This window comes from Mastomys coucha, unplaced genomic scaffold (assembly GCF_008632895.1).
Source record: "Mastomys coucha isolate ucsf_1 unplaced genomic scaffold, UCSF_Mcou_1 pScaffold15, whole genome shotgun sequence".
Lineage (NCBI taxonomy): Eukaryota > Metazoa > Chordata > Mammalia > Rodentia > Muridae > Mastomys > Mastomys coucha.
In genome coordinates this window covers 100,805,848-100,830,964 of record NW_022196897.1, presented here as the reverse complement: position 1 = coordinate 100,830,964, position 25,117 = coordinate 100,805,848, and the positions used below count along the sequence as shown (strand labels likewise).

The window sequence follows — 25,117 nt, the reverse complement described above, 5'->3', positions numbered from 1 at the left end:
TCTTTACAGTTTCTTCTGTAAATATTAATGATCCTGGTGGAAGGGAAGAAAGCAGGGAAACGGAGACCCAGATAAAGTTGGAAAAACTAGCAAGGTGCTTGGGGGGAAAAAAAAAACCCTCCTAGTATTTTCTAAATGCTGTCCTTGACTTCTAATGGCATTACGATGTGATTTCTGAAACAGAGAGTTCTCCATTAGATTTTGGAGTGACCAGGTCATTCAATTCCAGGCATGGCTTTCTGTCTTCACCCAACCTCAACTAATGGCTCAACCAAGTAACAAGGAAGGCCGAGTGGTCTCTTAACACCTACTGGGCTGTTGACATTGTCATGCATCCCATTGGCCTTCCTGCATCAACTTTGATTAAAATTAATGGCCCATTCCCAGTGTTGGGTAGCTTATTTCCAATCCATTTGTCAGCCCAAGACAGTGTTTCACGGCCAGCTTTGAGAAGCTCTGTTTTAGAGCATTCTTGTGTACATCCTGAAAGGTCAGCATTTTAAACATAAATAAGCTTTTAATGAGAAGACACACAATAAAGTAGATATCTAAGGGGAATGCTGTTAAAAGTTGGTATTTTGACTCAGATTAAGAAGGCTTGATGCATTCAGAACAGTTCTCTCTCTTTGAAATAAAAGAAAAAAAAATCAAGCTGTTGAAATAATGAAATACAAATCAAACTAAGGTTATTTTTAAAACAAAATAATTTTGAAACTGGGCTACAAAAATAGACCAGAAAATTTCTACCCTTTAACTGTACTCTGACCAGGAAAACTTTAATGAAAGAGGTACTTATTCACATCAACCCTAGTGTTTTGAGAGATGATTTAGACACATGATGGATAGTTTTAAAAGCTGGCTGACATTTAAAAAAATAGATAATATTTCATTAAAACTTTCTTAGCTCCATCAGCCTATGTAGATGTTAAAACAATGATATGCTTCTGACAACAGCTCAGAATAAAACTTTAAAGGTCACCAAGCAATCCGCAAGCACAGTCAGACCCTTTTAAAAGCTGAAGTACACTACACATTGCATGCTGCAAAATCACCCATGGGACTGCAACTCCATGGCTTCTCTAATGTAAAAATATAAAATCCCAAACCCCAAATCTGGCCACTAGATGAAGCTAGGGAATGTTTCCATCTTTTTGTAAAGAATTCCAAAGTACCAGGGGACAAAGTCTCAGCCCTAAGTCTGTCTGCCTCCCCTCCCCTCTCCAAGTCCTTCCATGTTTGCAGTATCTATGAAGTTGATGCTATGTATACCCGGCATAGCACCTTAGTATCTGAGTCCTTGCCAGTGTTTCTTATAATAAGAGGTTATTCAAAACATCTGAAATGCCCTGTCTTTTACTTACAAAACAGTCACTTGCTATAACACCTCCATTTCATGCCCCCACGGAGGGGTCCCCCAACCTGCTTATTTCTCCTTAGAAAGGGAGAGGATAACTTGATGATGTTCAGAGGAGAGAACAGTGCAGAGGAGAGAATAGTGGAAGCATAGGCAGAAGCTCTTGTGGACAGGCAGCCAGCTCACTGGGCCATGGGCCAGCCTGGCTACTGACCCAGCTTCCTAGGCTTCTTTCTTGGCCCTTGGATTTCTTCTTCTTCTTTTTTTTTTTAACCTTTTCTTTTATTGGATATTTTCTTTATTTACATTTCAAATGTTATCCCCTTTCCCAGTTTTCCCCCTAAAGGCCCCCTATTGCATCCTCCATCCCTCTGCTTCGATGAGGGTGCTCCCCACCCATCTACCCACTTCCACTTCCCTGCCTTGGCATTCCCCTACACTGGGGCATCGAGTCTTCACAAGACTAGGCCCTTGGATTTCAGATGGGTTCCTAACAATAGAACACTTTCTAAACCTCTGAGTACAGATTTAAAATTGGTTGGCACGCTCCATTTGCAGAAGTCTGAAGCTATGTGCCTTGTTCTGCCCTTAGTTCTTTGTACCACTATGTGTTGGCTCCTTTGCAGTGTGATGGTGCCCACAGGCTTGGACACATGCATGTTGCTGCTCTGAGGACCTGACTCGGGTGTCCTCCTCACCACCAGCAGACCCTCCACATGTATTCAATACCCAGAAAAAAACCAAGTAAATTAATTAAACGTGCATTTTGAATTCTATTTATGGTTTCTGTAAAGCCATACAGTTCTACTGTATGGTTTCTTTGTTTTTAAATTTATTTAACGCCTTAGGCATAGACACAGCACAGAGGCAGCGATATTGGTCCAAAGTTTGAGGTTTGTTTGAAAGTCCTGTGGTTTTTCCAAATGTTTGAACCTCAATTCACTGAAGTTGTAAAAGGACAGAAGTGATCCTTTCTTTAAAAATTTTTCTTCCATCAGTAATGTTTTAAGTAACACCTCCCTTATCTAGTCTATAGATTTGGGCAGAATCCCTCCAGAAACCCATTTTGTACAAGGGACTGTACTATTATTGGGTAGCCATGATCACAATCCTACTTCTTATCTAACTATTGATCTGTGAAGATTTTCCCCTCCTCTATAGTAAGACGTGCAACCTCTACGTTTTCTTCAAGAACCATGGATTTCATACAGAATTCTTATACTTTACACATACTTTAGTTAACTAGTTACTTCAGATTCTTGACTCTCCCTAGCTGAAACTAGATGTCTGAAATACATACTCTCAAAAAAAAAAAAAAAGGAAAGAAAAGAAATAGTGTTACTTAAGAGAAGAGAAAACCATGAAGACAACAATCTGAAATAGAGCTTTTAGTATACTTACCCTATCAGTTCTACTGACCTTAGTCAGTGAACACAGCAGACTGGAAGACTTTTCTGACCCAAGGTATACATATAAATACATTCACATTCACATATATATATATATATATATATATATATATATATATATATATATACATTTCAGATCTTCTAAATTCACTAATCTCATGGTCTAAGGTTTCATCATCAAAATAAATACAGGAATATTTTCACTTACAAGCACACTTGTTGACCAAATGAAGAATTCTAGATAACAGGTACCTCACAAAACTGTGTGTCTGTCCTAGTAAAGTGTTAGAGATGAGTACATCCACATTCTACCTAATACATCCTAAAAGAAGCCAAGACAAGTAAAGCTGTCCACCAAGGCTTGGACTTCTTAAATAGAAATGACAGTAGATGAGAGTCCATGTCAACCCAGTCCTGCTTTGTCCTCACAGACTCTACATTACTTTATAATCCTCAATTATGGCAATACGTAAGTTAGAACATGTGTGATACTTATGAAGAGTGAGGGATTCTCCTTTCCCTTCTGTGTGATCAATGGGTAGCCACATGTCAGATACCATTCAGGGGAATTCGAGTTTCAGAAGTCCTCCTGTCCTTACATCCCAAAATTCAACAAAACTGTGCCAACAGAAGAAAGAGATTTTAAAAACTACTTTTAAATACTATTTCAATGATTCAAGAACAACACAGGTCTCTGTTTATTTTCACATCACCAGGCCTGTTCTTAGGTGATTTTTTAAAAGGGGGGGTCACAAATGTGTAAAGAACATCATGAGCATTTAATTTCAATGGCTTTTGAATTATATCCTTGAAATACCCAAAATATCCAAAGCAATTAGCTACTAATTACACAATTCCTTTGTTTAAAATAAAGGGCTGAGTTTTAGTCAGAGAATAAGACACATTTGAAACTAGTTAAGATATACTTAAGTATGATATTTAAGACTATTAAGAAAATGTTTTCCTTAACCTATGCTGTTCTATTACAATCTTTAAATTTAAGATATATATCATTTCCAAAGAAAATGTACAAAATTCCAGTTTGTAACACCTGAAAATGACAAGTCACTCTGAAGTGACTCATGATTTTCTCAACGGATAGAAACTACTAAATAAAATATACAAGTGATTAAAAGATACACATTTAAAATATTGCACATCATTTGTAAATTCAGAGAGGGCCCAAAGCAAATACATCAACACAATACAAAACTATATTGTATCTCTTCTTCACTAGTACGTCATGTGCCTACATCACATTTTCTGAAACATTCTTATTTCAGTGCTTAGAGTTGCAACCTTTCTTTTCCGTATGCTCCCTAAGAAGAAGTCTCACAGTCTTTTCTGCTGAAGGCATCAGGAGGGCTTCAGTAACAGCTGCCATTATGATATGCAAATGGTGTAAGGGTACACAGAACACAAATACGGATTGGTACGTCTACCTCACACAGAAATGAAATCGTTATCAAAGCTCAAATTTCATTACAACCATTCATTTCAACCTCTTTCCCAACGCCTCTATCAAAGCCACTAATAAGGAGTGCAAATGACTGGTGTGATCTTATCCTCTGCTTACGTCTGTAGGGGACAATATTAGGAGAAACTGAAGATAGGAAACAAATAGGAGCAGTGTGAAGAGCAGCTAGGTAGGCCGTCCTGGCTGCGTGTGAAGTGGGGAGACACAAATATCAACAACAAAGCAAATCACTGGAAATGTTTTTGGCTTAATGCTTCAAAGGAACAGACAAATCAGCATGATATATGTCTTAGTCTTAACCATAGCAACTCTTATAAAAAAAAAAAACATTTTTTACAGTCTCAGAGGTTCAGTTCATTATCATCATGGTGGGAAGCGGGGCGCCATGCAGGTAGACATGGTGCTAGAGAAGCTGGGGGTTCTACATCCAGATCAGCAGGCAGCACAAGAAGACTGAGACACATTGGGCCTGGCTTGAGCATCTGAGACTTCAAACCCCAGTGACACACTTCCCCCAACACAGCCACACTTCCTAAAGTACCACTCCTTATGGGCCAAGCTTTCAAACATACAAGGCTATGGGGCCATTCCTGCTCAAACTGCCACAGCAGACATATGACACACACCCTCAGAGGCTACTGGGAGGTTCTAGGTTGTAATGTAAAGACTTAGTTTCTCCTTCAAAAACATAGAGCCTATGCCAACCTTAAAATTCTGATGAGTGGCTAAATGTTAGCTTATCTCTCCCTGCTGTTTCTCCCTGAATAAGAGGCATATTCACAGTTACAAGACATAACTAAGAGCCCACACTGAAACACATATATCCTTAAATATGAAAATCTGCAACTATAGACAGACCACAGAGTCAATCCAGTAATGATAGTAAATGACTTGACTCCAGGTAAGCTCTGTAAGGAGAATAAAAATGGAAACTGCGGTTAATTCACTGCAGAGAGAGAATGTTTTGTTTGGATTCCCTGCAGCTATCCTGCCTGGCATTGCTATCCCACACTATGATTTTGCTAGATAGTCAGTGACCTGTCCCCCAACCACTCAGCTCTGAGTTGACACTGGATCAGAGCAGCTGACATCAGATCCCTTTCTGTGATTTTTTTTTTGAGGTGACAGGACAACTTTATTTTGAGATTATAATGCTAAGAAACCTGTCAGTGGCCATCTTTGCTTCTTGAGAAGGAGGGCAGCATTGGAAAGTACAGAGGTCAAGGGCACACGAGGCATGGGTGACACAGACTTGTCTTCTGAATGCCAGGCACACCCAAAGCAAAGTGCTCTCCTTGGCCATTGCCAGGTCTGAATTAAACCAACTAGTGCTTTGTGTGTGCATGTGCAATGGTTCCTTTGGATTTCTGCCACTAACAACCAAAATAATTTCCAGAAATTGTTAGTGGTCAATCAGGAAGGCAGAAGACCGGTAGGCATGCTATCTAATCATAGTGACAGCAAGGGAAGGGCTGCGGGCCTGGAGCAAGAAGTAACAGCATCACCACTCTTTGGTGTATCTGAGAGAGTGTGTGTGTGTGTGTGTGTGTGTGTTCAAACAGCTGGATGTTGTCTACGGTTCCCCTCTCTTAGTTCTAGAGGGAAGTGTATACAAGCATACTTGAGAGCAATCTCTTTTTATTGCAGGAAGGGGGTGGAACCCCAATTACCTACGCCCCTAATAGCACATCCCTGACCCTGCAAAACCTACCTTCTTTTTAACCTTCCAATAGACAGGCAGTTAAGTGGTTGACTCCTTATGAAAAAGTATCTAGCTGTCTCTGCTCTCTACAGCCTACATAATCACATTTTATTTCCAGTCTCTCATCACTGTTAACATCTGCATGTAAACCAGCTAAGCACTCTCTGCCTCACCTGCTTCTGCTGCCTGCTACTCACCTGAAGTCATAATCCCATTTGTCAAATTAAGATCACTGCCCTAGCGCAGCATACTTGTTTCAAGGTATCCAAGGAAACAGCAGGAACAGATGAACTCTTAGAAACAAAGATCCTAATTTCTTTGGTCAAGGGACATCCTTCACTAAGCCTATCTGGCTTTACACATTGGACCCTCTTGGAGTCCCAGAGAGTAATACATGGATGCTCAAAATGCACCGTGTAAAATATGCTGGTTTGTCTAAACATGGGGGGCAGGAGTGAGGCAGGGCTAAAGTAAGTGCCTCTCAGGTGTCACTCAAAGTAATTGTTAGTGTCTACTAACGGGGTAACATTTGCTGGAGAGAAGAAAATACCTGCAGAGCCATCCTTATTAAGCCAAACTTAACAATAGTTTGCACTCAGCGGTGGCTGTTGGAGGCACTAATGAAAGTCCCCTTGACCTGGAGACATGCCAGCCTGTGCTGACGAGTGGTTTCTCCTCTGTCTCCAGGATGAGTTCTTTTGTATTTTTCCTAGAGGTGCAAATGGTCTTACTCTCCCATCGCTGTCATCATTTCTTCACTGAATTCCACTGCTCTCAGCCCAAAGGTCTCAAAAACATCCCTAAAAGCTAGTCAACCCCTCCCCTCAAAATAAAAGCTGGGGAGAAGATGAACAGTATTGGAAAGCATGGTCTCACGAATCACTTGGAGGCAATGGGGAGGAGCACTAAGGCCCCTCGTCAATTTTAAGAAAAGTGTTCTCTGTGCACTTGAACTTAGTAGATATGGGTGCAGTTCCTGATATGATCGAGACTTTAAATGCTAACGACTCAGTGTTGATTCTAACTGAGCGAGCTGTGGAAAGAACTGCTGAGAGGCACTGAGATCTATAGTGGGATTTCCTGTAAGTTTTCATACTTGAGTTAACTTTTAAAAAGCATTTTAAAAAGCCTTTCAGTGTTTTCCCATAATAATCACTTAAAAGACTGGTGAGCTCAGTGGTAAGAGAGTCAACCTGGTAAGTCAAAGCAGCCATCTTGGAATCCAAGAGGAACTCTGATGAAAGTGAGCCGAGGAATATACAAAACTCTGTCTAACACAACTTCCTTAAGGAAAACAATTTAGGAGGAAGCAGAGGATATTTTTTTCAAACCTCTAAAATTTAGCTAGCAGTTTTTAGTATAAAAATAGTATATGAATGTTCCTGTTGGCTTTTAGTACAAAAAAGAATAGGAGCAAGAGAGAGAAGGGGAGAGAAGGGAGAGAGAGAAAGAGAGAGAGAGGGCAAGCGCAAGTTCAATAGTAAAGACCAAGTTTTATCTCTAGCTCCCACACAGAGCAGCACACAACCACCTGTAATTCCAACTCCAGGTGACCTTTGCCTTTGCCTTCTGTGGTCAGCTGTACTCATGTGGACATACCTACACATATCACACAACTACAAAGTAATTAAAATACAAAGTTACGTTTAAAAACAAACTCAGTGTACTTTAAAAAGCCACCCCAAGCACATTTACTTCCTCGGGGAAGATACTAGGTGTATACCTGCTAAGTAGGGTTCACTAGACAGACCCACGCTCCCTCTGGAACAGGGCCCAGGGCTCTACAAAAGCTGGACCTTAACTGATGTATTCTTAGAACAATATTTAGCTCACTTGCTAGCTTGTGGAATAAATATCACTTCTAAGTTAGTGAAATTAAGATTATTTATTCATCTTTGAAGTGTCTTATTTCAAATATTTGGGTAATATGAAACAGGTAAGTTTTTGAGGCAGGATAAATCTGCAGGAGTAAATGTATACTTCCAGTTGTCAGGACCACCCTTCCACCACATTCCCAGCACTACGGTGCCTTGCTACATCCTATGTCACTGAAACTGCTCAGCGGCTCAGCTAATAGCTACAAGACAAGGAAACTCAAGACACAATCAAGGCTAGAAAAATGATACTTAGTTTTCTTTTCTATTGGTGAGAGACAAGAGGTCAAAGAAAATACAATGGTTGGAAATTCTACAACAGAAGAAAAGACTTAGAGGGAAGTCATGAGCTCTAAAGTACAAAGAATTAATAGTTAAATAATAAACAATAAGAAAGGCTGTTTCGTAAAACTAGTGATTAGAAGTGCAGCAGGAAGAGGAGGGGTGGGGAGGGAAGAGAGACAGAAAGAGAGAGAGAGAGAGAGAGAGAGAGAGAGAGAGACATAGGAAGAAAGAGACTTTTTTCTGCCTATTGAAGAATGAGGCAAACATTTACAATGTCTGTAACAACATTCAAGGAACAGACACACAAGCAAGAAAAAATATGGTTGATTAGCAAGCTGTTTATATACTGATATTATCCCATACTGCTTTTAAGATGATCATCTATTTGAGTCTGCCTGGCACAATACTTTCCAGCTAATTAAACACCGAGGAGGTATTTATAAAGTAAAAGAACAATAACTCCACACAAGATTTAGATTTTCATGTTTTAATCATAAATAAACATGTTAGGTTGTTGCTACATTGGAACACTTAGGATGCATAGAATAAACTAACATGTGTTTATATTCTAATGAGGAAATACTCTAAACAGAACTGAAATTATTGTAAGAATTTGTCTAAGCTTACTACTAGTCATTTTTAAAAAATATTAGTTAGGTACCTTCTTAGAGTATTTCCTTCTCACACACTTATTTCCTCTGAATTGACACACTCCATATTCCAAGGAAGGAGACAGTCTCCTAAGACTTAGAAAGCTAACAAAACTTAGAAGGTTCAGAAAGTTGTAAGATCCAGAAAGCCACTCCCACAACTTATAAAAACAGTGGAAACCTGCCTGGGAGAGGAGCCTTCCTTCAGTGGAACTGAGTGTATGTTTTATAGTGAGCTCCAGCACAAAACGTTCTCGATTACAGTGGGGCGGACTTATCTGTGATACAGCTGCCTCTGAGTAACACGTGCCTGTAAATAACTCTAATAAAATCACTGCTTCACTGGTTCAAGCATGAGTTGGATGGAACCCTTTTTTTGGTGTTTCACTGATGACCTATCTATGTGATCAATGTTTAAGTCACACCAAGCAAAGTCACACTACAGAACTGGTGCTCAAACAGGGACTACCAGAATTTATGGTGAGCTGGGGGTGGGGAGAGCAATTACATAGTCTCCGTAATGGGGAATCCTACACTATCTGTCCTCTATTTTGAATGGTGTAACATTTATGAAGAGACATTGATGATATTGATGGCTTCCTTGATGAAGAGGGTCTATGGGGATGCTCCCCAATGGCTAGTGAACTTAAACACTACATTGCAATTTCTGAAAGTAGCACGTGTGGACCAGGATCACAAGCAGGCTGTTGTCTGGCCTTTGCTTTGGGCTGTAAAAGATGCAACTGAGTCTGAGCTGTTTACCTACAAAGAACCTGCTCACAGAAGAGAGGAATTTCAATGAGAAAAGACACAAGTAGGAAAACGGAAGGTGGGATGGATGTATTGCAGCTGGCAGGACTCAAGGAAAAAAGTAAAGGAGCATCTAATTTGTTCAGACCAACAAGAGTTCCAAAGACAGGTAATCTGCTCACACTTCCTTCAAGAAAACTCACACAACCAATACACTTCCATCAAATAATTCACTGAATAGCCCAGAGCAGAATGGAGTATGTGGGACCCATCAAATTCAATATTTAAGTATTTCTGTACATTCATGCAATTGGAAACAGTTATTGGACCATATGGCAGCACTGGTATTTGTGACTTGAAGTGAGTCTAGTCAAACACACTCAGTTCCAGTTAGCTGAGGTTCTAGACTTAAGTTTAGGTCACATCCAAACTCTCTGTGATCTTCCTTCCCATTGGAGTTTGCTAGTCCTCAGGGAGGAAGTGAACAGAAGTTAAGCTAGACGAAGACTAGCCTGAGGGGGTGTGACTGTCCAGAGGTAGATGGTAGGAAGGATGACACCAGTGAGCTCAAGGAAGACCACTACAATGACCTGCATCTGGATAATGGGAAGATCACACACATTATAATATTATCAGAATACTACAGTTCTAAAACATGATAGAGTGCCTCATGGGCACCTATTGTAACTAGCTCTGAGCTGAAACCCATTTTATTTAGCATTACGTGTTTTTTAAAAGGAAATTTATTCACACACTACATTATTCCTGAAGGCTCTACAATTTACTTGCCCTTTTCATATGAAAACACTTGGCTGTGTCTCCTGTCCAAATTTAGTAACTGGAGACCACATTCCTAATTTATCAACTTTCTTTAACTTCAACTGGTTGACTATCTGTGATCGTTCTCAGCTCGCAGCTCACCCCACTCCACTCTCCTCCGGGCTATGAACTAAATGACTAGGAAGTAGGAAAGCTTTAGCCTAGATTTTATGGATTTAACTTTCCTTGGCCAGTGTCTTGTCCATTTTACAATAAAATTAAGCAATGGAATATGTTTTCCCTTTTAGCCCCTAACATTATACTATGAAGTTTCTTCGATGTCTGCACAAATCTGCTCACTAGCACGATTGCTGTTGATCTTTTGTTGCTTGCCACAGATACAACAGGGGAGAAAAATTAATGCTTCGCTGGGTGTTTTATGGTTGCCATGCCCCATTACTATATGGATGTTGTTCCAGGCTTTATTTCTGACAATGAAGAGATGAAAGAAATAACATTGAGCAGTAGAATTCTCTACTGGGTCACATATGAATGCACACGTAGGGGGATTTTGAAAAATCATACTAAACCTATGGTACAATTAATACTTGGCATGAAAGCAATAAAAGCGTAATATTTTGCTTTTTAATAACAAGACTTTCCAGTATGCGGACATGAACATACCTAACATGAATTTTTCTAAGTATTCACTTTAATATATAAAGCATTTTATAGACAATATTTCTTTGTTTCTTTCTCTCATAAGGCTTAGATTATGGTTAATATCTCATGACACCAAAAGTAATACTGCAACAGATATTAAAGCATTTTTCAGCCACTTATTCTATAAAATATTAATTGTAAGCCTGTGCATGTGCTGTCTATATAGGGGAGTGAGTCTAAATCAATAAAAGATAGCATGCAGAACATCAGTCATTATCCTCTCTCTCCCTTTAGCTCACTGTACCTGCATGTGGAAGACTGAAAATACTCATCTTTAAGTACCCATGAAGACAGTATAAGTCAGAGGGCTTGAACAACACTTACCTAGGAACGACAGGTTTTTCTTCAGAAGCAAGTCTCTCAGCAGAACTTCATGCTCATAGCCAATAGCGCTAGACATTTCACTTAAGGAGGCAACACACACAGAAGGGCTTAACAAGAAAAGTCTAATACCAACTATATATTAATACTATACTATACTAATAATACTATGTGTTGAGATGAATTGGAGAATTATGGTAATTATACACAAGACTTCCTACCCAGATTACATCTTTGAGGAAGGAAATTTCTATATGCATTTTCCCCCCCACTCTTTTTTTTTTTTATAACACGTACACACCTTGGAAAGCAATGATTTATAAATCACTGTGACTTTAATTCTTTTAAAAGAAGGGGAGGCACTTAAAATATATATTAGTTTGTGTTAGAAACGAAAACAAACAAACAAACCTCCAATTCAACTTGGTACATGTTAACTAAACACTCACCGAGAATGAGAAAGAACAGAAACTAACTCAAGAACAGTAACTAACTCAGTCTCTGCCCTAACAGTTTTCAATCTTACAGTCTAGAAATGTGTGAGATTCATTTGACAGTCATCAGCTCTGGCTTTACTGGCTTCACTTCCTGTGGTAAAAAGGTTCTCGTTCTCTCTCTCTCTCTCTCTCTCTCTCTCTCTCTCTCTCTCTCTCTCTCTCTCTCTCTCTCTTTCTCTCTCTCTCTCTCATTCTCTTTCTCTCTCTCATCCTCTCTCTCTTGTTCTCTCTCATCCTCTCTCTCTCTCTCTCTCTCTCTCTCTCTCTCTCTCTCTCTCTGTGTGTGTGTGTACATTTTTTAAGCACACAAATGCACATGAAACATATAAACTGCTCCAGTGCTTTCTTGATGGCAAGCATCCTATCAAGTGATTTAAGTATGTTATCTGATCCTCAGAAGTATAAAAAGCTTATTTTACAGATGAGGGAAGAGAATCAGAGAAGAAAATGCACAGAGACACTTAATGTGTGGGAAAGCCAAGGGTGAGGGGTTGGGTATAGAATAATAAAAAAATTATTCTATATTTGGTAAAATAAGTGGCTGAAAAAATGCTTTAATATCTGTTGCAGCACAGGAGTACAGTGTCTACCTAGCTGCCTTGGCAACCTGGGTTTCATCTCTGGCAATAAAGGAGGAGAAACAAGCAAACAAGGCAGGAATGAGCTCACTCCGAGGCCTGTGTTCGATCACAATTTTCCCCAAAGCATCAGAATTATATAATACTTGTTAATACTTGATGATTCCTAAGGAGCACGTAAGAAGCCTTTACGTCAAACACTGACAGCTTTGAACCTACAAAGCAATGCCAAGAGTAGATGACTTCAGTTTCATTTTTTCAGTCATGTAAAGTACAGTTCAGAAATGCCGAGGATTGTGCTCAAGGTCCTAAGACTTGTAAATAATGAAGCCAGTGGCAAAACTTTGAAGTCTGTTCTCTTTGGTGAAGGAAAGAGATGATACCAAGCCTCAAGAAGTGTCACACTCTTCTGGTCCGTCAGTCCTTCTGAAAGCAGCTAGTAGGAGCAGTCAGTTATACCTCCTTCATTGTCCATACCACACAACCCTGTAACAGCAACATGGGTACAGTACCCCTGGACTTACCACAGAGGGTTCTTCTGATCAAGTACTGCAAGCCCTCAACTTAAATCAAAGACAACTTATATTTCACTAGTTAAAAAATAAAACAAAATAAAAACAAAACAAAAAAAACAGAAAATTATCCTGCTCTTTATCAGTGGGTTACAGGTTACTATTGAAATTCAAGAAATAAGGTCAGATTTGTCCATGATCAGAACAAGGCCAAGCCACCATTACTGCTTCTGCCATGTTTTTCTTTCTTCTTCCAATACACATGACTGTACTTATTTAATTATTAACTAGAAATAAAGGAAACAAAAAATGGTAAATCACAGAATTTCACACAGTTTCTGAGTCCATTGAAGACACTTGATTGATAAGTCTCAATGGTATCTCATTACCAGGGTATCCCACATTTTCTAACTAAATTATTTACTTCTTTCCACATAAATGTGCTCTCACTTTTATTGTTGTAAATTATTTACATCTAAAATGTTGAATCATGAAAGTGAGGTTACTGATGGTAGAGAAATGAAACCCACAGCCCAAAGCTTCCTGCATCATCATCTCCCTTTACCTTTCTTCAGACCTTTGTCTAACAGCTCGGGCCTTGAGTCCCACTTTGGAAGACTGAAGTGACTGCTTTTTCATTGAGTTTGTTTGGTGGATATGAGATACAGAGGCAAATGTATAGGTGGGAACATACCTTACACACATAATTAATTAATTAAACAAAAATAAACTAATAAATATGCGCGCGCACACCCACAGACACAGAAACACACGCAGAGTAGTCATCAAAAGAAAAGAGAAGCACCTTGGAAACCCATCTTCTTTACCACTGATTGGTGACCTGTCACTTTAGCAAAGGACCAATTTACTTTATTCTCTGTACACACATATCTCCTTGTAATATTTTCATAATGGAGTATGGAGGTTTGGTTTCTATTCCATCTACCAAATGTGTGTGTGCTTCTTTTATACGAAACTGCTGACATACTTTAGTGAGAGAAAGCAAGGCTAACAAAACTACCAAATTATCAGGATCACACAGACAAGCGTGTCTCACTTACAAAAAAAACCAATAATTTCAACCAGTGTGAAATAAAATAATTCCTGTTGATCAATTTAGGGAACACCTTCGCAAGCTTATTTACAGTGTATGAAACTGACAGACTTGAATGCAGAGATACAACCAGTCTCTCCACAAACTTCCCAGGACATTTGATTCTGCAGTTAACTGCGATCACCAATTTTAAATTTTGGAAAGATATACTTCTTGATATAGAAGTATATGCTTTGTATGATGTGGACAAAAAGTTGCAAGGTCTAGAAAATAAAGCTTATAAAAGCAGTAATTTTTACTGGTAATAAGCATAATGGAACTGCAAAAATTAGAATCTAGCCAGTGAATATAATTTATAGACATACGTCATTATATTTATCAATTGAAATTATATAGTACATTAAATCCTACTGACAACACATAGCCAAAAAAAAGAGAATGTGAATGATGGCAAAAACTATATATGTATACAGGGAAAATATTCCAGACAGAATTTATAATGATCCCTAAGCAGAAATACTTAGACATCATCTATAAGGATACCTATTATTGATGTATGGTCGTGACCATGGGGCAAAACTTGTAAATAACCTCACGAGCCATTTTCTTTGCCAGCGATACAGCAATCTAGTTTCCCGTAAGTGTCTCAACTATTACTGAAAAATAGCCTCCTGGCATTTACAAAGCAGTTGACTTCATACTTTAGTCCATGCATATATAATTAGAGAGTTATATTTAAAATCAATATGCAATCCTTCAAAAGACATTATGCTTTTAAAACCTTAACTTTAAATTGATTTTTAACTATTTTATGTGCTTTGAAATTAGCATGTAATTCAGCCCAAGACACTCTGAGGTGGTGTCAGTTGTTATATAAATGTGCTTAAGTTTATCACTGTGGCAATGCAGGGCTGGCGCTCTGACAACTTTTAACACTATCATTAATTTCACACTGAAAATAGAAGCATACCTTCACTTTACCCTAATAAAAAAATAAAAAGCCAGATGTTGACAATACCATGGTTTGGTTCACTTTAGCTTGGGGAATAGATCAGAGAATGCATATATAAAAAACTACATGCTAGTTACTCAATATTTTTCCAAAAGGGCTCAGTTCAAAGATTATGCCAAATTGTAACTATGTTTTTAGGAAAAGAAGTAATTTTCTTCGAAAAACATTCAAACTCGGTGTGGACTCACACATTTGCAATCCAACACAAAGGAGAGGGATGCAAGAGGATGGCGGGGTGGGGCCAGCCTGGACAACATAGCACAACCATGTCTCAAAATATTTTTCTAAATGACCCTAAGCCTTTTTGAACCCAAAAGGATATAAATAAATATACACATACATAAACATATGTGCACGTATGGATATTCACATTGCACACACATATATGTACACATATGGATATGAACACACATACTCAGCTTTGCAAAAGAATCCAACGAAAACTGACTGTTGATCACTGAGTCACAGCTGGCCCCTCTGCCACTCCTACTAACAAAATCTAGCCCAGGAAGGCTATGTTTCTTTAATGATCTCTACCAAAAATTATGACGACTGTGTAAGTAAGTACTTGTTTCCCTAAAGTGTTAACAGAATTCTCACTGTTGTGAGAATTCACTGTGTTTATGGATCATCTCTCCTTTACTGAAATTGCTGCCATTCACTCAGCCTTATTTTAAGAAGTAGACATTAACTCCTTAGGAAACTCAATGGCTTTAATGAGAAATGACTGGACATCTGCTTTCATGGCCTTCAAGTCAGTCCCAAAGGAAAAATTAACATGGTTTCTCTAAAAATGTTTATTAGGGATCTAAGTGTCAGTACAGATTGCAATCAGTATTTAAGCAAGGAGAGTCCATTGCCCTTTAAAATGTGACAGTCTCTGGTGGCAATTTAATACCGTCATCCTTGAACTCCAGACTCAAAATTTATTCTAGAACACTCAACTGAATTTGGCCCATCTTAAATGGGCCTTTGTTATATTTTAAAAAATGGCCACTGGGATGGTTAGATATATTCCAAGACAGGATGTTACCTGCCTAATGACTCTGTACCTTTAAACTCATTGAAAAACCAAGCCGTCTGAAATGGGCATGGAGCTGTGCACCTGCTGAACTGACATCTCGCTGTGGCCTAGCTGATCTTTCCTAAGCGGTAGAAAAGAAAGGTCTGCAGTGACCCTCCAGTTGATAGAATGTAAAATAGGAGAGTATGAAATGTGTTTTGTGAAGCAGAACTTTATGTCAGGTTAAAGCTAGACACATCTCCTCCACCGAGTCTAAGCTCGTCAATCGTGCACCTAAAATTTTATGGGGAAGGATACTGCTTGATGCAGTCCACCAGCGGTCCATAGCAGCAGTCATTCACGATGCACTGTGGACAAATAAGAGAGGGGTGTTAGAGGCTGGGGCGACTACCAACCCCACCACAGTAAATATCCTAAAAGCAGTCATTACTCCCCCAATCCCACCACCACCCAAAAGAAAGCTATCAAAAGGCTATTCAGATTTCATCACAGAAAACAAAAATTACATGCTTCTTTATTTACTATAAAAGCAAGCTATTAAAAAGTAAAATGTTCTTCTCGAAAATATTGCATTGCCATTTATGGTGCGCCCTGACCTCACTGATAGTTTATGATGACAGTCATTAAATGAGGTTTAGCGTCTTCTACTCTGCTAGGCAGATAACAGCACTGCCAAGGGAAGCAGCTGTGATTAATACCTGATAGACCTGGTTTGCTAGAACTCCATCTGGAATCTGAGAAGGGTCCCGCAGCATACTGTTTATAACAGACTTGGAGGCTGTAGGAGGAAAGAGATGAACTATTAGCAGACAGTCAACACACTTTTAATATGACATGAGGAGTGACGTATACCTTTGGGCACACAGATCCCGAAAAGAAAACCAGGCCTGATAATGATCATTTTCCTGAGATCTTCATCGAAGAGAAGTTTTTAATTAGATCATTTTTGCCAAGTATTTGTAAGCTACGTTGCCAGATTTGACAGTGACCTGATTTCTTCCAAGGTAAATTAACAAGTCTAGACCTAAAGCATATGTCTATTTGCAGACATATCAGCTTTGGAAAAGCCAACTTTGGGGGGAAAAAAACACACAAGAAAAATAACCATAAAAGATTTAACTGTTACAGGTAGAGATCTAATTTCTAAGCACCTGCACATATATAGCTTAGCTAAGACAAGCTAGACTTATAGGGCTTCAATAATGCTAATAAAAGCATCAATTGCCACTAGTTATGTCCATTCCACAGGTGAGGAATACAGGTAAGACTGGCTGATAACTATAGCAATCTGAAATGAGACGAAGTGTGGTAGAGAGAGAATGTACACACACACTTGTACACATGTATGCGCATGTACCACTATTTCCAGGACCCCTGACAGGGACCATATTCTATGGATGCTCAATTTCTGTATATGAAACACTACAATATTTATATATGCTGTACCCTCATGATCTGACATACACACTGTCTCTTGACTGGTTGCAAACTAACTCAATACAAATGGCATGCAAATCATTGTTATACTGTTTTTAGGAAGTTAGAAAAGTCTGTATGTTGAATAGATTTTTGCCTATGCCTTGCCCATCAGTAGTTGACAGAGTCCTAGGCATGGAACTTCAGAATAAAACACCTCTACCATGGGTGTTGGACAGGAAGTAGATATATTTTATACAATAAAATTCCACCTGAAATATGTCTTATACACCTGCAAATTAGTCTGAAATCCCAGGGACTACCACACTGGAAGAAAGGCAATAGGACAAGCATCAAGAGAAGGCATAGGTGAGGTGCTAAGCACAGTATAACAATGATTTGCATGCCATCTGTATTGAGTTAGATTGCAACCAGTCAGACAGTGAAAAGCTAGGTAGGACAATTCTGTCAATAATATCCTATGGAATCAACTGAAAATATTTAGCAAAATGACTTAGGGAATGAGCCACGCAGGGACTGCTTGAATGCCTCTTGTACAATTATCTACTGAAGAAAGTTAGTGAAGGTCATAGCTGTGTGCCATTTTGGTACTTGGAAAATTTGAAGCTTAGCTCTTATTATCAAGATCTTTATCAGCTTCAGTCACCTTGGGATACTGACAGATATGAGGCATGCTTGTAAACACTTTGGAAAGAAAAAGGAAGATGGCATCTTCAGTGTAGAATTCACTCTAAAAAAAAATCATTTTAATCATTGCTTATGCAAGCTACATGACTAAGTTACACAATACCACTGATCTATGTAACAAAAATTTGTAAACACATGTTGGCACTACAGGGGAAGAGCCCATATGGAGTCTCAGAAGAACTTCACCCAGTTAACCTTATCCAGGCCTCTCTTGCAACTAGTTCTGAAAACTAGCAAGCAGTGTGGTCCCTTGTACTCAGTGACTTCATCTGTAGGAAGCAATACTATTTGAGTTGACTATTTTAAACAGTTCTCAGGGGAGTCTCTTGGGAAAACAGCTGCCATATCATTTTGTTAAAGTTCAAGTAGTAGTCTGAACCAAGACTTACACATTCACTGTGTTTTATAAACTTGGGCTGTCCTCAATTATTTTTGACAGAAATTACCATGGATAAGTGGTATGGATCCTGAGACCATGAGGCAGTAACCCATCACCTTACTTAGGAACAGATGATATGGGAACAGGACTAGGCAGACTATAACATGCCTGGCAAACCTGCCTACTTTCCTTAGCACAGTTCTGAAATTTAGCCAGATGGTGGAGATCAAAGCAGTTGTTCACATGTGTGGTTGCCTTCTCTGAGGATATGTCCTTTGGTCTGCCACTCATTCACAGATGGCAATGGCATGCTCGCCCTTCTACATCACCCAGGGAAACAGCAGCCTTCTCTGTGCACACCTGGTCATGGGGTACAAAGGTGTTGCAATGCAAACTCATGCCCATGTGAAGAAAACATTATTTATAGATGAGTGTGACCCAAAGTTCTGGCTACTGGAAAAAAAACCACTGACCTCTTAACAAATTACACGCAAATCTGTTCAAATAATTTTAAAAAACTGTTTTTCAATAAGAGAGTCAATGAATGCCCCAAGATCTGAGAAAAGTAGGTCATCTTTTTTGAGGGAAGAAAGGGGAAAAATGTCAAATTAGAAGGTGATGGTTTTGATTTCATCATAGTATAAACACTTGAATGGTGCTTCTCCGGATTTAGCACCATAGTCATAAGCTTTTTAAAAACATCATTTGAGGGGAGATGCTTGCCTTTCAAGTCTTAGGACCAGATTTCAGTGCCTTAGAATAACTGTAAGTGCCAAGTGTGGGTATGCTGGTCTTCTTTCAGAGTTAGAAGGCAGAGACACAGGACTCTCAGAGTAAACTGCTCGCATGCACACATGTCCATACACAGACACACACATAGACATGCACGCATATACACACACTTGAAAATGGAAGAAAAAAAGCCATTTGAATATGTTGAAGAGAATATCACTTAAAACAAAGAGTGTTAGTTGTTTTTAATAAACAGCCTGCAAACTGAGTTGTACTAATTGGGACTGGGTAAGCCAACCCCTAAACCTAAGGTTCAGGAAACACAGTGGAAGAGGTGTGCTGGAAAGACTGTAAGAGTTAGGTAATCAGGATGCCTGCTTTGAGACTACCCATCATATCTCAGCTACACGGCTGTCTAAAGACCTACATAAGAGCCATATAAGTCAGCATGGATCAGTGAAATTTCATAAGTCCCCACTCCTAGGTGAAGATGAAGAAAAAAAAATCATTTTTTTTTCCAGGGATGAGCTCCCAACAAGTTTTCTAATTCCAAATAGTTGGCCTTAACTACATGTACACTGAAGCAGCACTAACTGTGCGCAGTGAGGGCCTCCAGCTCCTCCGACCCAGGAGGAGACAGGGGGGTCCATTTTCCCCCTCTCATGCTTGTATTGCAACAGATGGATTTCTTCTTTTAACAGGGGAGGCACAAAATAAGTACTTGGAGCCACTGCCACATGACCAGCAGAAAGCAGGCAGGCACTGGATAAAGTGTGTCACAAGAGATGGTAGCCATGTCTCAACAGAGGCAGAATGCTGAAAACTACAATGGAACTTACTAACATAAGGAACTAATCCAGTAGAACAAATAACCATGGAGTTGCTGTGTGCTTTGACTCATGTGTCTACATAGCTGTTCTTCACACGCTGGTTTGAGGCTTTGGGACATGAAGGCGATGGAGGTCTCAAGCTCCATCCCCATGGGGACAAACCTGTCAGTGACTCTGTCCTTGCTTTAGAAGCCTTAGCAGCTGGGGCAGTCATCCAGGCTTTAGCCCATCCGTTTCCTCACTATGCACAAGTGAAGGCCGAAAGCAGACGGGTATCATCTGACAGCCAGACTCCTACCGGACAAATTCAAGTCTCCTCCCTGCCTAGCAAGCAATCAAGTAAGAAACTGAGTAGTTGTTGACTAGGAAAATAGCATCTCCAAAGAATGACTGCTCCTGATGGTCAGAACCTAGTTTTTGGAAGTTTGCAGCTTCAGGACCACTGTACACCATCAGCTGGGGTACTCCAAGCATGCCAATGCCTAATCCTTAAGCATTTGGCTAAGCCATGATTTCATGATTCCTCCCCAAGCTTCTACATACAAATTGAAAATTACAATTTTTTTCCTCATCTTTCCCTTGGCCCAAACTTTGAAACCTGGTTCGATTCTTCTCTCATTTGTTCAAGCCCTTCTTGTTTCTATAACCTTCATGTCTTCTTTATAACTTAGACTATAAAGGACTCCTATTGTCTACCAATCTTTTGGTGACTGCATAATTGCTATTTTATCATCTGTTTAAAAGAGATTGACCAGAATTCTACAATTTAAAATCATGCCACAGATTTAAAAAAAAAAAAAAATTAAAGGAACAAGGAATTTTTAGACTAATAAAGTTGCTGCAGCCAGCTTTAAATATCTGAGGACACAGGATGGTTAACAGTCTCAACAAGATTTCAAATCTCCTAAAAGGCAAATTATCATATGTTTCTATGAGGAAATTTCTAGACAGAGTTTATTGAGGTGAACCCTGCCCTAAATATGGATGGCATCACCCCATGTGCTGGGATCCTGGCTAAACACAAAGGAGACAGCAAACTGAGCATTCTTCTTTGTGTCTGGTTCAGGACCATAGATGCAATGACCAGCTGCGTCGTGGTCCTGCTGCCAAGACCTCTCGGCCATGATGAACAGCAAGCCCGCTTGAGCCCCAGTCAACATTTCTTCCTCCCTTAATTGGCTTTTGGTAGATATTTTGCCACAGCAATGAGAAAATAATGAATACAGGATTTTTATCTATAGGAAGAATCAGTGTCATCATGAATTGCCAGAAGAGTCTCTCAAGTTTATAGCTACTCCTGAAGCCACAAGTTTTCAGATTTTTAAGCTCAGTATTATGTAGCTCTAAATTCTTGAATTTGATGTTCAGTTTATTCGCTTTTTAAAACTTAAAATGCTTAAAAGTTCTGGCAACTTCATCCTGCATACATGCACTCTAACTATGCTTTCTTACCACCCTCTTATGTCTCGGTTCTATCTCTATCAACCGCATCCCAGTCTCCATCCTAGAGCCATGACTTTTAGTTTTAGTGAGTCATCTGTGTGGCCACCGAATTAGGACTATTTATTGGAGTCCCAGTGGTGTATGGACACAGAAAGGAATGAGTTCTCTTTTGGGATGTTATCACCAGCACATAGTCCAGCAGCGAGGGGTATGGCCCCGGGGTTCTTCCTCCATCTATGTCTGATTGTCAATGAATTCGTTCCTGTGCAGACTCAGTGCAAGCATCCACAGGTGCTGGGAGTTTGTGACTGCAATGACTGTCTTTCTCAGAAGATGGAACTTAGTGCCTCTTCTCTTTATCTTCTGGCTCTACTCTTTGTGGCCCTCCTTCTCAGTGTTCCCCAAGCTTTAGCAGGTGGTATAAATGTCTTATACGGGGCTAGTCCACATCTGTCTGTCATTTGTTCTCAGTACTCTGTGAAGCCATTCATCATCATCCACCAGAGAGAGGCTTCTCTGATTAAGGCCAAGCAGGGAGTCTGTCAATATGTATAAACATAAATATTTACAAGGCAACGACTTTATGTCAATTTAGTTAAATGATAGTCAGTACCCCCTCAGGGCCTATGATCTTCTTCCCTGTCATGTGTTCTTTAGTTTGATCTATCTATCTATCTATCTATCTATCTATCTATCTATCTATCTATCTATCTATCTATCATCAGCAAGTGTACAGTACTGGACATGTATTCCCTCCTGTGGAATGAAGTTGTCCCCCAAGAGAGCAGTTAGCAAGGAGAAAGAGAAGGAGGGAGAGAGGGAGGAAGGGAGGGAGGGAGAGAGAGAGGCAGGGGAGAGAGAGAGCGAGACAGAGAGACAGAGAGAGACAGAGCAGACCAATAATTTCAGAGCTGGGTAAGATCACTGGTATCTTTTCTCCCCCATGAGCTTACTTAGCACCTCTAGGATGATGAATGTAAACCTCAATACCTGAATGTGATCTATGAACATCCCAACCCTCACCCTTTAACCTTTTTGAGAAAGGATTTCAGGTTTCAGGCTGACCTAGAACTCACTATGTACCTCAGATTGGTCTTGAACTTACAGTGATCCTCCTTCTGGGTGCTGAAATTACATGTGTAAGCCACCATGCCCAGCTAAGTAAATGTTTCCTTCACCTTGAACTACATTTATATATTTAGTGGGGGTGGGGCATGAATATCATAGTTTGTCTGTGGAAGTCAGAGCATAACTTCTGGGAATGAGTTCTTTCCTCTACCACGTGGGTCATAAAGATCAAATCCAGGTTATTAGACTTGATGGCAAGCTTATTTATTTACAGTTAAAAAAGAGAACCATCTAAAAATAACTTCATAATTATTTTTCTCAATTAGTCTGCTCTGCCATACCACTTATGCAATTCATTTTAATTTTTAAGATTGTATTTTAATTAAATTTCTCCCTTCCCTTTCCTCTCTCCAAACCCTTCTATATCCTGCTCCTGGCTCACCCTAAAGCCATGACCTCTTTTTTTTTTTCCCCATCAATTGTTATTGCCTACATACATGTACTTGTATATACAGACATATTCTTAACTATAAGCTGTTGAATCCATGTAATGTTACTTATATGTATGTTCTCAGGGCTTACCATGTACAATTATAATGCCACAGCTCTGTGCATATGTTTATGGAGAAGGCATGACTCACTTGATTGACAGAAGAACTGTTTGTATTAGAGTACTTCACATGCTATTCAAAGCCAGAAGCATTTCTCTCAGAGCTCTGTACAAGATAACAATTCACTACTTTGATGAATAAGTGAATAAGCATACTGCCAAATGTAAGAGAAGGCTTCTAAAAAATCCAGTCCTGTTTGTACTTGCTATTATTGGGGCGATTTTATTGTTTTTTATAGCCAAGTACATTTGACTTCACTTGTGGTTTTTCTTATTAAGAATCAATGGGCTTAAAAATTCATTTCAGAGAAAAAGAATAAAAAGCAATATAATACAATGTATCTTAGAGAAGTCTTGAAAACATCTAAGCATGTGTACTGGCAAAAGGGGAGAGCTTAGCTCTAACAGAAGCATGTGAATGGCTTTATTAGCTTGTAATATAACTTTTATAACAATTATCTATCATTTTGTAAGTATTTTCTATTCATGTCAAAATAGTCTATCTCTTAGAGAATTACAAATTTCCACTTTGAAATGTAAATGGAGCTGGTGGGCTACCTCGGGAGGTAAAGGTGTTCCCACCAAGCCACACCTTCCAGTTTGGTACCTGGGACTCACATGGTCAAAGGACAGAACCAGCTCCTGACAATTGTCCTGTTATATACACATATGCACATGCACACACACATGAATGTGCAGACACACACTGAATGTAATAAAAAAACTTAAATGTAAACGACAAAACTATCAAGAAGTACTGTGTGGCATCATGCACCTGTGATGAAAGTCATGTACAATACCTGAGTTTCTAGAATTCCAGAAATGCTGGCTTCATATTTGTACCATGTCAGGGAGGATTGTTCACTCAGGGAAGTGAGGCTCCTCAAGTTTCTATTTCTCTGTGCACGCTCAACTGTGTGTGGGTACCTGTACATGTTTATACTTGTATTTAGGGAGGCCTGCAGACAACCTTGGGCCTTGTTTCTTAGGAGTCATTTACTTGGTGTTTTTTTTTTGTTGTTCTTTTTGGTTTTTTTTTGAGACAAGGTCTCTCACTAGAGCTCATTAATTAGGCTAGAGTGGCTGGCCAGCAAACCCCAGGGATCTGCCTTCCCCTGCTCCCACAGAGCTGGGGTTACAAGCGCATAGCTACCATGCTGGCCTTTTTACGTTGGTTCTGGAGAATGAACACAAGCCCCATGTTTGCATGGCAAAGCAGTTTACTAACTGTGTCCCACAAATGTCCATTTCTAAAGAAAAAAAAAAAAAAAAAAAAAAAAAAAAAAAAAAAGAATAGCAAGTATTTAGTCACACAGTACACCAGGCATCACTCTAGCTATGTCAGCTAGTGCTAGGGAGCAGCTCAGTGGCAGAGTATCTGCAGAGCAGACACAGTGCCCTGGGCTTGACCATCAGCACCACATGAAACAAACAAAGGCCCCACAAACTTCACTTGTGTTAATCAATTGAAGTCTTTATGGTGCTCCAATGAAGAGGCGGAAGATGGTTATCTTCGCATTGAAGTAACTCAGGAGTCTGCGTGATCTGCCATTGTCTCACTCCTACTTAGTGAAGGAGCTATGGAGTGGTCAGTTCAGTCTGTCAGTTCGTTGGTTATTTTTCTCCAGCTCTAGTTCCATATTCAAAGCCATCTGAAGTTTTCTGGATCATTGTACCCTTCCTATGAGAGTTCCATTTAAGGCTCCCTGCAAGGCACTCTGTGCTCTCTTCTTCTGGGATCGATTTAAGAGTGGAAGGAGAGGTAAAGGAAAGACCCAGTCTAAAGTCCAAAGAAGAAAGGGACAGAAAACCTGACAAAGGTAGACGTGGAGGTTCACAACGGTAATGCCAGCACTTGTGAGGTGACGACTCTGGGAGTAGGAGACTAGCTTGGGGTCCACAGTGAAAGCCTAGCCTAGAGTGTGAGACCCTGACTGTAAGAATAACACA

At 39.6% G+C, this 25,117-nt stretch overlaps 1 protein-coding gene and 1 long non-coding RNA gene across 3 annotated transcripts in view; one reads left to right on the top strand and one right to left on the bottom strand.

Annotated features, from left to right (window-relative positions):
- The window catches only part of CUNH15orf41 (chromosome unknown C15orf41 homolog), a 196,482-nt gene that overhangs the window by 92,095 nt on the left and 79,270 nt on the right, over positions 1-25,117 (bottom strand). For both annotated transcript variants that reach the window (XM_031371404.1, XM_031371403.1), the window contains exons 6-8: positions 16,680-16,759; positions 16,279-16,328; positions 11,308-11,375 (exon numbers count right to left, since the gene is read on the bottom strand). In XM_031371404.1, the coding sequence (XP_031227264.1) occupies positions 11,308-11,375; positions 16,279-16,328; positions 16,680-16,759 (198 nt within the window). The remainder of the gene's footprint in view (positions 1-11,307; positions 11,376-16,278; positions 16,329-16,679; positions 16,760-25,117) is intronic.
- LOC116090671 overlaps positions 1-25,117 on the top strand; it is a 131,772-nt gene that overhangs the window by 47,145 nt on the left and 59,510 nt on the right. The window lies entirely within an intron of this gene.